The following is a 13158-nucleotide window of genomic DNA, read 5'->3' on the forward strand; positions in this document are numbered from 1 at the left end:
AAGATATATGAATCATTCTATCACACTTTTTAAAATCTATTTATCTAAATAAAAATAATAGATTTGACCAAAATAACGACTTATATGCCTCATTTTTGTAAAATTCAAAAATTTTGATGTAATAAATTTTTTTTAAAAGACAAAAACATTCTATACAAAATTTTTTATAACTTATTTGAATATATACCCTACAAAATTTTAAAAATACAAAATACAAATACAAATCAAGTCCTTCCTAAATATTTTATTTTTTTAGATGGAGGGATAAATGGTTAAATATCAAAAAAATAATAAATGGGATAAAATAAATATTTATAAAAAAATATTAATTACACTTAATAAATACATACTAAGATGTCACCAAAAAAAAAATACATACTAAGATATTTTGTGTTCTAACAACTGTGCAGATTGGAACACCTAAACTTACTAGGTGGACCAAATTGGAAGCCTTCATTGTTTGCGATAATGGAATGGTAGCAAATAAACATCTCTTATTTAGAGTATTTAGTGTTATTGAGTATTGTACACACGTGCTTTTGCAGCGCCTGAATGGTGATAACTGATCAGGGATCACATCCTAATCATACTATTATACACTCGACAAAATCTATGGACCCGGCCCTTACCATATCTTTCAAGTTTCAACTATATACAGCACACATGCACAGTCAAAATTCTAAGTGTGTAATCTAAGTATTTGTTTGTACAAAGATAATGATAATTCTAAGTAATTTCCGTTCATCATTTAAAATTTTTAAAAAGTTATAAATTTTACATTTTTTCTTCCACAACTCAATATATTTTGCATTAGTATATATACACATTTTTCTCAAACTCTCGAGTTAACTCGTAAACTCGTACGAGTTTACGAGTTTAGATATCAAATCAAATTGACTCGGGCATAGACTCTATCTTGAGTAAATTCGGCTAGACTCGACTAGACTCGGTCAAATTCGGACAAACTCGTGAGTCTAGGACCGAGTTAGCGAGTTTGTGTTTTTCTTCATTTTTTCTCAAAAAAGCGTCATTTTGAAACAAAAAAAAATACTTTTTTTTATTAGAGTTATGATAACACTCCCAAAAAATGAAAGAAAACTCACTCACAACGCACTCACCTGCGTCGTTTCTCTCAACTCTCACTTTCTCCATGTTCTACCGCAGTCGCCGTTCCACGCCGAGCTACCGTTGTTCGCTGCATCTGCTACCTCTGCTCTAATTTGCGTCATTGTCTTTGTGAATTTTACCTATGTTGGCATCTGCTTTGTATTTCTTCACATCTCCACTATCCGCAACTCCATCGTGCTATCACCGTTCACAAATTTGACTACTTCTCCTACAGTCCTATCCCTACTCTGGTTTGCACCATCGTGAAATCCATGACTATTGGTCGCCATTGTTTCGTGCTACTGCTGCACTCTTGTCTTCGATCTGCTATTGCTGGGACTTTGCCCCTTCTTTTTTTCTGTATCCTCTATTTTTTGTATGCCTTTTGCCCTTTCTTTGATCCTTTGCTTCTTGATTTAGTTTTTTTTTTTTTTTAAATTTTATTGCTTCTAATTTTAGCCTATTGCTTATCGTTTATGTTAGATGGCCAAATGGTTCATCCATTCATGACTGATTAGTAATTAATTATTTTTATTAGAGTTAATTTGATTATTTGATATTGTTCAATGTTCAATTAAAGATTTAGTATTACAGATTTAGAATTTTTAATTTTGTGTGTTCTATGTTGTATTTGTATAAAAATAATTATAAAAGATTTGAATGTGTATTTTAAAATATTTGTTATAATGTATGCTATTATTTTAATTTATTATGTGTTTTAAGATTGATATTATTAATTTTGAAGGGTTATAATTGAATAAATATACATTATATATATATAACAGATGAACTCGTACGAATCTACGAGTTAACTCGTGAGTCGAGTCTAGGTCATCTCCACGAATTTACTTAGACTCGCGAGTTTGAGAACCTTGTATATACAAGTTTAGTGATACAATATATATAAATAAAGAATTATTTTTCAAGTTATGTGAACTAAAATTTGGACCGATTGTTCAATTTTGCTGGACACTGTGAGACACACCTCTTATCTCTTGTCAGATTGAAAATGCTTGTCGCGCTGCTTACCGTTGAAAGAATTCCAACTATGCAGACTGAGCCATTCAAATCCAATAATTTGTATGTTCAGCATTTTTTTCTTCATATAATATTCATATTTAAATACACAGTTAAAATGAAATAACGTATAATAAAAAAAAATGTGAAATAACCACTATTAATTTTGATAACAAACATGAATGGATGAATAAGGTATTAATTTACCGTTCAATCCATGAAAACAACTTTGGTGTGCCATTTCTAATTTTTCAGAAATTAAATATGAGAGTATTCATTAGTTTAGAAATTTTGTTAGTGAAGTTTGTGTTTAAAAGAAAAAATTTATTGTATCAAAAAATTATTTATGTGAGTTTTAGTTGTGTGCCGAAAAATTTTATATAATTAAAAGAGGCTTGAATGTTGAGTTGAGAGCTTAACAAAAAAAACTATTTGAGAGACTGTGAGTTTTGAGTTCGGTTTTGGTTTTATATTGTAATGATGTTTATTGTTTTTGTGAGTTTAGAGAAGTTCCTGGAAAACTACTCATTATTGTGTTAAGGTTTCACATCGGTTGGAGAGGAGAACGAAGCATGCTTTATAAGAGCGTGGATACCTTTTTCTAGCATGACGCGTTTTGATGAGTGAGCGTGAGAGTTTTGCTTATCATCTCTATCGTCAAAGACAAAACTGTAAGGACTTGTGTACTAAAACGGACAATATCGTGTTAGCAAGGGTTTCTTAAAAAACTGTATTCACTTGGTGGGTTTGGGAAGGTTCTTAGAAATACTATTCATTTGTTCTAAAGCTTTCAAGTCCTAGGTTTTATTATTTTGGTATTGAAATTTGTATTTGACTTTGATACATATAGTTGAAATTTCACTATGATTATGGTGGATATTTGATATATGTTTTATTGTAGTTAGAGATCAGAGTTAATCATGATATATATAAGATTGAGTGTCGTTATTTTGATCTCTCAACTTATACAACATATATATTTGTTATGTCATATTCATATAAATCTGCACAAATTTGTCTTATCATGTTTCATGAAATTATTTGAGTTCTTTTCATCTTAACTCTTTTCTTAAACACTATATAATTGCTTCTGTCTCATGCACTTAAGTAAAATTTTTTTCAATATACTATATGTTGAATTGTATGACATTTTTAATAGTTATCTAAATAGTAATGTTAAGTAGATAAAAAATAAATAAATAACTAAAATTTATTTTATTTAATATTTATTATAATAATTAATGTATGTTAAATAAAATAAGTTTTAGTTATTTATGAATAATTTTTTTTGTTATTAAACATTTCTACTATTTAAATATGTTGAAAATTAATCTGATAGTGTTGATTCAACTCTTGTTATCAAGGGTCAATTATAACTATCATGTTATAAATGACGGTGATATTTTTAAGGAGAAATATTATATAACTAGTAAATATTATTATTTTTTATTAGTATTTAGTTAATAATAATTTGTACTCATATTTATAAGAGATTTGTATATAAGAAGCATATAATTTATACCTATATTTATCAAAATTTTGTACATATAAATTAATATAATTTGTATTTATATTTTTCAAAATTTACACACATAAATTAATAAATTTTATTTGCTAAAAATAATTTAATATTTATATTAGTCAAATAATAATAAAAAATACTAAAAATTATTGGCTCCTAAATTATTCTTTTAAATAATGGTGATATTTTTAGATATCAATTAAATTTAAATCGAGTAAACAATATATATTTTGAAAAAGTAAAGAGAATCAATTTTAATTCAACCAACAATTAAAAAGAAATGAACATAAAATAATCCAAAAATTATAAGCAATAAAAACATCTAAAATAAAAATAAAAAGAATTTAAAATTTAACTTTTAATATTTAGAATTTAAAATTTATTAATTAAAATTTAAGATTTAGAGGGATCAGAGATAGCAATGATATGACGGCCAACAGCAGGTGATTGATAATAATAGTGGGTGAAATTATAGCGTTAGAAGAAATTAAAAAAAAAGGGTAAAATAATAATTTAAGAAAAAATTGTGAATGGTAGTCTTATTTTCTTGTTGATTGAAATTATCTGCTTAGTTATTGACATAATTGATATATTTTAGGATATATAAGATTATAAGATGTAATAATAGTTTTGTTAAAGTATCTTAATTTTTTAACCGTAATTAAAAAATCAATCATGTTATATATACCGAAAAAATTAATTATTAAATTAATTATTAATATAAAATATATATTAAAAATAAATAAATTAATATATATTTATATAAATACATAATCATTAATTTTTATATACATATAACATTTTTTTAAAAAAGAAAATAGATTATAAAATGGTACACTTTCATGCATATCAAGTTAATTTTCATACACTTCATCAAATCGACATCATTCTCTTTAAAGGTCATTTTTTTTTTCAAAAAGAAAAGTTGAATTGATCACTTTTCACTTATATAAAATAAAGTAGAGAGAAGATTTAAAACAATAATTAAAAAGCTACACATAATTTCTCTTTACGTAACAGTGTGATGAAATAAATACAATAAAATTAAAAGTAAAAGAATTATAATTATAGCAGTTTCATAAATTTATAATTTAATATAATAATAGTTATTAGATGTGTAATACTAGGTAGTCAAAATATTATAAACAATAAATAAAAATATATGATTAATAATATTTATATTTATAAGAGAGTGTAAATTATTTTTCTAACTTAATTGATGCAATTAATTTTTTTATAATTATTTTTTTTATTTAATTACGCTAAAAGTCATCAATTCTAAATTGAATGTGAATCAAGTCCCAAAATTTTTTTTTATTATTACATTCATAATTCTATAATTTTTCTCCCAAATAAAAATTTTAAATTCTTATATTTTTAACTTAAAAAAATCTCAAATCATCTCAATACATTTTATAAAAGATAAAAATATCTTAAATTTGTCTAGTCTCTATTTCTTGAAAATAAAAAACGTTCAAATTTATTAATTTTTGACCAGCAAATTAAAATAAAATATTAAATAATAAATTAGCACCAATTCATTGATTATAGATATTATGTATTTACAATTATAGATGTTATAATATAAAATTATAGATGTTAAATTAAAAAATTTTAACAACCTCTACTATTATTTATATATAGACTATTATAAAATAAAATATAAACAAAAATTAAGAAATATATTTTTAAAAACAATTATTAACTCATCATATTATATAAGAAATTTGATAATATTAATTGTAAAAATTTATTAATTATAGACATTATATATATGAATTATGAATGTTATGAATATAAAATTATGAATATTATGTATATAAACTTACGAATGTTATGAGTAAATTTGTCAAATAAATAAATTAATTGAAATATTTGATATCTTTTAAATTTAATTATGATAAAATTTAAAAATATTTGTGTTAAAAAGTCAGAATAAATCATTTAAAAATGTGCTTTTATTATTATAATGTAAATGATATGTCATAAATATAAGAATATAAATTAATAAACATATATGATTATACAGAAATATTTGGTTACAAAAAAAAAATTAGTCAAAATTAATTAATTTAAGATTTTTTTTGTCTCCTCAATATTATCACTGATGATTATAATATGCTATTTAATATATATAATTAATGCTTTTATATGCAGTAATTAGTAATTATTACGGTAAAAAAAAAAATAAGGCACCTGAAAAGATAATAAATAAACATACTCATCTCATTAAATAAAGTTAAAAATAAAAAGTTTTAACTACTTTTAGTCCCCTAAATTTGTTTACCAAATTTTTTCCAAAGAAAAATGTGTTAAAGACTTAAGAGAGAGAAACTAAACGAAAGAAGGGAAAGGAAAACAGTGAAGGCAGGGGTGGGGATATGTTCTACGCTACACTAAACATTTTTTCTACCACACCCCACAGCCACAGGGGAAAACATCGACTCTTGTTGTCATCATCTTCTTCTTCTTCTTCTACAATTCGCATCCGTACGATACCACACAAAACATATGAGAGATTAAAAATATATGTATACCTATATGCCCCAACTTTGGTTGCAATTCACAAAAGGAGCAAACAAGGCTCTTATCTTATTATATATATATCAACATCATCATATCTGACTTAGCTTAATTAATATATGTAAGCGTGTGGTCCATACCATAATCATAATCATTAGATTAGCAATCACTTCACTTTCCTTGCTTAGGGTTTTTATAAACTGTGTATCGTAGACCTTCCTTTCATTTAATTTCCCGTGAATCTAGCTACCACAACGTAGGGATAGATCCTGCGTATTAATTAGAGAGAGAAAGAGTGTGTGTGTGTGAGTGTGGTTTGTTTCTAAATGGAGGAATACACTAATAATAGCAATAATAATCAAAGCCCAAGTTCAAGTTCAAGGGCAAGTTTCTTGTACTCTTCCTTTGGTGTTGGTGGTGCTACTTCTTCAAGCGTACCCCATCACCTTCCAATTAACACCTTTCATCATCATCATCATCATCATCATCATCAATCTGAAGCTGCTGCTGGATCCGATCACTGCTTTCAATCCGATCAAGTACCTTCCGTCAAAACCGAACCCAGAAACTCCTCGCAGCAGCTCCACAACACTCATCAGATTTTCAACTATCCTCTCATGAGACCCAATGATCTTCACCATTCGAGCGACCAAGGAGGAACCCAAAACTCCAACGATGATGTTGAAGCCATCAAAGCCAAAATCATCGCTCATCCTCACTACTCTAATCTCTTACAAGCGTACATGGATTGCCAAAAGGTTCCGATAGATCCCAATATTTATTTTATTGATTTATTTATTATATGCTAGCTCCGTACATATATTACAACTTAATTTCTCTACAATAATCTTGGTTAGGTAGGAGCTCCGCCGGAAGTGGTGGCGCGTTTAAGCGCGGCTCGGCAGGAATTCGAGGCACGGCAGCGGTCTATGGTTGGTTCCACCAGGGAAGCTTGCGGCAAGGACCCTGAACTTGACCAATTCATGGTGGGGGCTTTGGTTTTGTTAATTTATTAATTATAAGAAAATTTTTAAGTGTGTCGTCGTACCGGTGTTTTAGTAATTTTTAACCGTTGATCTTAATTATAAAAAAAATATATAATATATATAATTAAAATCAACGGTTAAAAATTACTGATATACCGATAGAACGGTACAATTGAAAATCTCCCTTAATTATATCATATGAACAAATTTGGGAATTTGAAATAGTTTCTAACTTTCTATAAGCTGTAGTGTGTGAGCAGCTGAAATTACAAAGAGAAAGTTTAGGACCAATACTTTTATTAAAATTTGACCAATACTTAACCATAAAAAAAAATGATTAATTTTACATCATTAGATATCATCTCATACCATTAAATATCACAAATTCTGCTAGCCCCTGATATTGCTCGAAATTACAATTAATTAATTAATTAATTATTGTAACAGGAGGCATACTATGATATGCTTGTGAAGTACCGAGAGGAACTTTCAAGGCCTATACAAGAGGCTATGGACTTCATGCGCAGGATTGAGACTCAGCTTAATATGCTTTCCAATGGACCCCTTCGCATCTTCTCTGGTTCGTACTCTCTCTCTCTCTTCCTCCTCGCTTCTTATTTCTGTCACAGTGATCATCAACATGCTCATTACACTATTCACAAGCTAAACTAATTATAATTATCTAAACAATTACTAATAATGGGTGTAATAATTATTATTATATGAGTTATGACACTGCACTAAAATGTTGGTCCCTATTGTCAGGGATAATTTGACCATGAGTTTCACTTTACCGTCAGATCTCAGAGGGGACCAATATTCATTGACCACAGAACCCTAACAAACCTAGCACCATATCTAATCTTGGAGCCTATATATGTTATAAGCCTACTGATCGATAAGCTATCCCTTTTGTGATTTTACTAATCTTGGAGTAATGACAAAATTATTCTTCTAATTAAGTTTACAAGTATGATTTTATTAGCATCATTAGTGATTATTATTATATTATTTCTCTAAGTATACATTCCACATGCACACACCCCTCATCATTATTATTTATTGCAGAAAATTGGACTTTGGTGTCTTGCAATAAATAAAGCAAATTGAAATAGTATTTTAATCACATTAATTTTCTTCTTTTGGGAGAGAAACAAGTAACTACCAGTAATACTAATACATTGGATGCTGTTCCAATCACCCAATTCCCCGAGAATACTGTAGGTTTGTTAAGTTTTTCAGATGTTCAGTGAACGTAATGTAATACTTCCATAAAGCCAGAATAAATAAGTGACCCCTCTGACCGTCTCATTTTCTGTGTTTATTTCGCTCCACGAGGCCCACTAATTACGCCTGTTACAGTACTTTTCAGGAGAAGATTGTATTCTTAATGGTATACGAGGTTTTTTTTTTACTATATTTTGAACAGTAAAATATATTTTTAATTATTAATTGTTGGTGAAAATTTAGCATTTTTTTTAAATCTATTATATAAATATTTGTATAAATTATGCTACATTTACATACATATAGATTTCTTAGCTAACAAGTGATATTATATAAATTGCACTACTACAGCCTAGAAGACTTAAATTTGATGGAGGTTTTTTCTTTCTAACAAACAGCATTAATTATGTAACTAACTGGCGTCTGAAAGCCTAGTCAATTTCACTTAATAGTGGTGATGCTACTGTCCAGTAAGCATATAGTTGTTAACTTGTTATGTGATCTAAATTACCATAATCTCCTCATGCTGATATGTAAGACCAATAAATTATTATTTGTACCCATCAAAGATATAGATGCTGACAAATGTATCCATATAAGAATAAAACGACAATTATAACCACGGAAAATGGCTTCCGTATGCCAAGAGTATCAGACGTTGGTTACATAATTGGTCCATTAGGGTATTCTTGACACATGGAAGATATCTTCCGTGGATACAATTATCGTTTTATTCTTATATGGATACATTTGTCAGCGTTTATATTTTTCATTAATACAAAGGGTAATTTATTGTGTGTAAGACTTTATTTTCAAATATTCCAATAAATTAAATATGCAGTTGGAATGTTGATGATTGAACAGATGATAAATGTGAAGGAGTGGGTTCATCGGAAGAGGATCAACAAGAAAACAGTGGCGGGGAAGAAGAATCAGAAGTAGCGCCGGAGATTGATCCTCGGGCAGAAGACCGTGAACTGAAGAACCACTTGCTTAGAAAGTACAGCGGCTACTTAAGCAGCCTGAAGCAAGAACTGTCAAAGAAGAAGAAGAAAGGAAAACTCCCTAAAGATGCCAGGCAAAAGCTACTTACCTGGTGGGAGCTACATTACAAATGGCCTTATCCTTCGGTATGCATTTAAATTTATGTTATAAATTCCTGTAGTAATTCAAGTGCAGTTAATTTCACGTGAAGTTGATAATTGAGAGTCGTTAATAAATTGTTATTTAATGACTTTTATTTATCAACTTCACATGAAATTACCTGTAACACCCGAGTTTCTACCATAAATTAAATATGAATCTTGCTAGGGAACCAATGGAGTATTTATACAAGGAAAAGTTTAGGGGCCAGTAACTTTTCCAAATTCTGGTCAGCATGTAATCAGCACGGAAAATTGAGCCATTAGATGAAATCTCGCACCAATTTCACACCATTAAAATCATCATTGATGACTATTTGATGGCTAAAAATACCAAAAGTTGCTGTCCTCCTAACACTACTCTTTGTACAATGTATACAATGAATTATTTATTTGGCCTAATATAAGTTAAAAAATGAACATTCAAGATAAAATACTACTAATTTCTCAAACACAATACACTCATACTATCCTGAATAACCATCCGGATACCAGGAATAATAAACATTTGATATCCTACTGAATCAAACATCCCTATACCCCCATTGTACACATTGTATAGATACTCCATTGGCTCTCTATCCTTTCTCGTTAAATATATTACATGTCTTTATTAATTTATGTATGTATAGGAATCAGAGAAGGTAGCATTGGCAGAATCAACAGGACTGGATCAGAAGCAAATAAACAACTGGTTCATAAATCAAAGGAAGAGACACTGGAAACCATCTGAAGACATGCAATTCATGGTCATGGATGGACTCCATGCGCATAATAATCATCAGAACGCATCTCCTCTCTACATGGATTCCCATTATGTTATGCCTGATGGACATTACCGCTTACCACCATAATTAACTCAATTCTCGTATATATAATACAATGTAGCCAGCTATCTGGCACAAAGAGTGAGATATGGTTGCTGCTTTAACGAGTGCGTTTTGAGAGTACTTGAATTCCAATGTTTGCCTCATAGTCTTCTACTCTTTTCTCTTCTTCTTTCTTTTCTCTCCCTTATTATTTGTTTATTTATTTATCCATCAAGTATCAAGGAGTGCTATAGTAATTTTCCTTTAGTGTACGTTAAGAAGAGTCTTCTATCGTGGCGTTGTGATTTTCTTTAGTTGATCCTTTCATTTCGTCAAATATGGTTTTCCTTCGGGTCTGTAATTTTGATGTGTGATGCTGTATGTATGTATGAATGCAGGAGGACCCATTTGCCTTGTGGAACTTCTGTAACATACTGATGAAGTGTATATAATGAACAAATTGTTTATTTCATTATGATATTGAACCTATTGTTAGTAATCTTGATCAGTGACTTGAACAGCAAGAAAGCAAAGATTGTAGAGAAGAAGAAACTAATGAGAGCAGAGAAATTGGATTGAATAGAAAACATGTTCTTAAATTCTTTTGAAAGTAAAAAGTGCATTTTTGGTTTAGCTAATTAACGTGAGTTTTTTACTATTTTTATCATAATAGAATTATTAAGAATAAATTACAATTTGTATCCATGAAAAATACAAATGTTGACAAATGGATCCATATAAGAATAAAACGACAATTGTATAACCAACATTCGGGTACTCTTAGCACACGGAAATCATTTTCCGTGGGTATAATTATCGTTTTATTCTTATAGAAGTATATTTGTCAGCATTTATATCTTTTATGGGTATAAATAGTAATTTATTCAATTATTAATCTCGTTAAGATTGGTGACTCAAACGATGTCTAGCATTGCTAACTAACACTACCTATCTTAAGAGCCTAACCAAGTAGTTAGTTACTAACTACTTTCCTCTATTACTCCACTGTGTTGACTCTTTCCGTTTTCTTTTATAATTACACTTCCCTCAACACCTGTATATGGTGTTTCAGTGTTTCGTTAGTTCTAAACCTTTCTTAGGGATCAAGAAATTATTTAAATAGTATTGTTAGATAATTTTTTTTCAAAAATTTAAGTTTCAATTAAAAATCTCTTCAATTTTTTTTTTAAAATAACTCAACCAAGTCTTCTTCTTCATTATCTTTCATATTCTTTTTTATTTTATTATTTTTTCTTTTTCTTTATTTTTCTTCTTTTTTTCTTTTCTTTGTTTTTTCCCTTTTCTTTTCTATATTTGATTATTCATATTTTTTCAGTTATTCCAACTTGTATATATCATTCGCTCATTGTATGTATTGCATACAGAACTTGTTAGGCCTCCAACAATAACTTGAATATTATAATGTCACCTTAAGATCTGAACTCTCATATAAACCCTAGGCATATTATTATTTGCCAACGAGCGATTCCGGACTAAATTACGTATAGTAAGTATATGCTTCAAAATCTATAAATCTATCAATTACTTATCTAAAATGAAATCTATGAATCACATCCACATATTAACTTGAATTGATTGGGAGATCAATTTATTTATCTATTTAAATAAGTGTTAGATGTTCGAATTCTGCTATAATTACAATAGATTAAGTTTTTACCTTAAGACTTAAAAATGAGACTTGCTATACATACAAGTCTTTTTGGCATACAAGTCTATATAAGTCAGTTCAAGCCTAACAAAAACAACTCTCAATTTAAAGAGCGTGTAAACACGCGCTTCCTCAACTTTGAATAGCGCGAAATGAGAAACGGTTCTTCTTCAACGTTTGTATTCCACGTTCTTTCTCCTTCTCCTCTTCCTCCTTCTTCTTCTCCTTCTTCTTTGTATTCCTCCTCATTTTTCTTCGTATTCCTTCTTTTTCTTCTTCGCATTTTCATTCTCATCGTAGTTCTTTTTATTATTGTTGCTGCATTTTTTCCTCCTCCTCTTTTTATTGATTTTGCAAAATTATGTATTTTTTTTTTCTTTGTTTGATTTTTTCTCCCAATAAGAATTATAAGAAAACGTAATAAGAAGATGAGGAAGAAGAAGCAGTAGAAGATGAGAAGAAAGAAGAAGAAGAGTTTTGAATTATGCAGAACTTATCAAAACAAAAATACACCCAAATATCTTGGTGTTATACCCAAATTTGCTGCAAATACAAAAAAAATGTTTCCTCTAATGCTGCATTTTTTTCTTTTTTTTTCTTTATTTCTTTATTTCTTTTAGTTAAATGAATGTAAGTTCATCTTCTTCTAAGTAATTTTGTAGCATTATGTATTTCTTCTTCCTCTTTGTTTGATTTTTTTGTTTTTATTATTGTTAAGGGAGTAAAACAAGAAGAAACTTGAGAAGGTAAAACAAAAAAGAAAAGATGAATAAAAAAACAAGAAGAAGATGGTGATGATGATAAAAAAAGAAGCAGTAGAAGATGAAGAGGAGGAAGAGGAAGAGTTTTGAATTATGCAGAACTTATCAGAATAAAAATACACTCAAAATTCTTAAAATACACCCAAATATCTTCGTGTTACACCCAAATATCTCCGTGTTACATCAAAATTTGCTGCAATACAGAAAAATATTTCCTCTAATGTTATATTTTTTTCTTCTGAATTGAACCACACCTCAACCACTTGATTGGATTCAAAACAATAAAAGAATGAGAATAAATTCCAATGAAAAAAGAAGGAGGAAGAGGAGGAGGAGGAAGAAGTGGTGTTGATGACGACGATAACGAAAAAGAAGAAGAACGTACGGTAACAAGA

General features: G+C 28.8%; 1 protein-coding gene across 2 annotated transcripts; it reads left to right on the plus strand.

Annotated features, from left to right (window-relative positions):
• Positions 1 to 5887: 5887 nt before the first annotated feature.
• Positions 5888 to 10832, plus strand: LOC107608503 (homeotic protein knotted-1). 2 transcript variants are annotated; one of them, XM_088493304.1, is made up of 5 exons: positions 5888 to 6927; positions 7027 to 7155; positions 7603 to 7735; positions 9247 to 9512; positions 10157 to 10832. In XM_088493304.1, the coding sequence occupies exons 1-5, from the start codon at positions 6496 to 6498 to the stop codon at positions 10376 to 10378; spliced, it is 1182 nt and encodes a 393-aa protein (XP_088349430.1). In that variant the 5' UTR covers positions 5888 to 6495; the 3' UTR covers positions 10379 to 10832. The 2 variants fall into 2 exon arrangements, 1 of the variants encoding a protein (XP_088349430.1); XR_015892151.1 differs by having other exon boundaries at positions 5946 to 6927; positions 9247 to 9648; positions 10020 to 10832.
• The last annotated feature ends 2326 nt before the right edge of the window (positions 10833 to 13158 follow it).

This window comes from Arachis ipaensis, chromosome B7 (genome assembly GCF_059453495.1).
Source record: "Arachis ipaensis isolate K30076 ecotype BB chromosome B7, ASM5945349v1, whole genome shotgun sequence".
Taxonomy (NCBI): Eukaryota; Viridiplantae; Streptophyta; class Magnoliopsida; order Fabales; family Fabaceae; genus Arachis; species Arachis ipaensis.

Coding starts and splice junctions, on each gene's coding strand:
- LOC107608503 (XM_088493304.1), top strand. CDS start 6,496: ATGGAGGAATACACTAATAATAGCAATAATAATCAAAGCCCAAGTTCA. Junction 7,156..7,602: donor CTGAACTTGACCAATTCATG/GTGGGGGCTTTG, acceptor TTATTGTAACAG/GAGGCATACTATGATATGCT. Junction 7,736..9,246: donor ACCCCTTCGCATCTTCTCTG/GTTCGTACTCTC, acceptor ATGATTGAACAG/ATGATAAATGTGAAGGAGTG.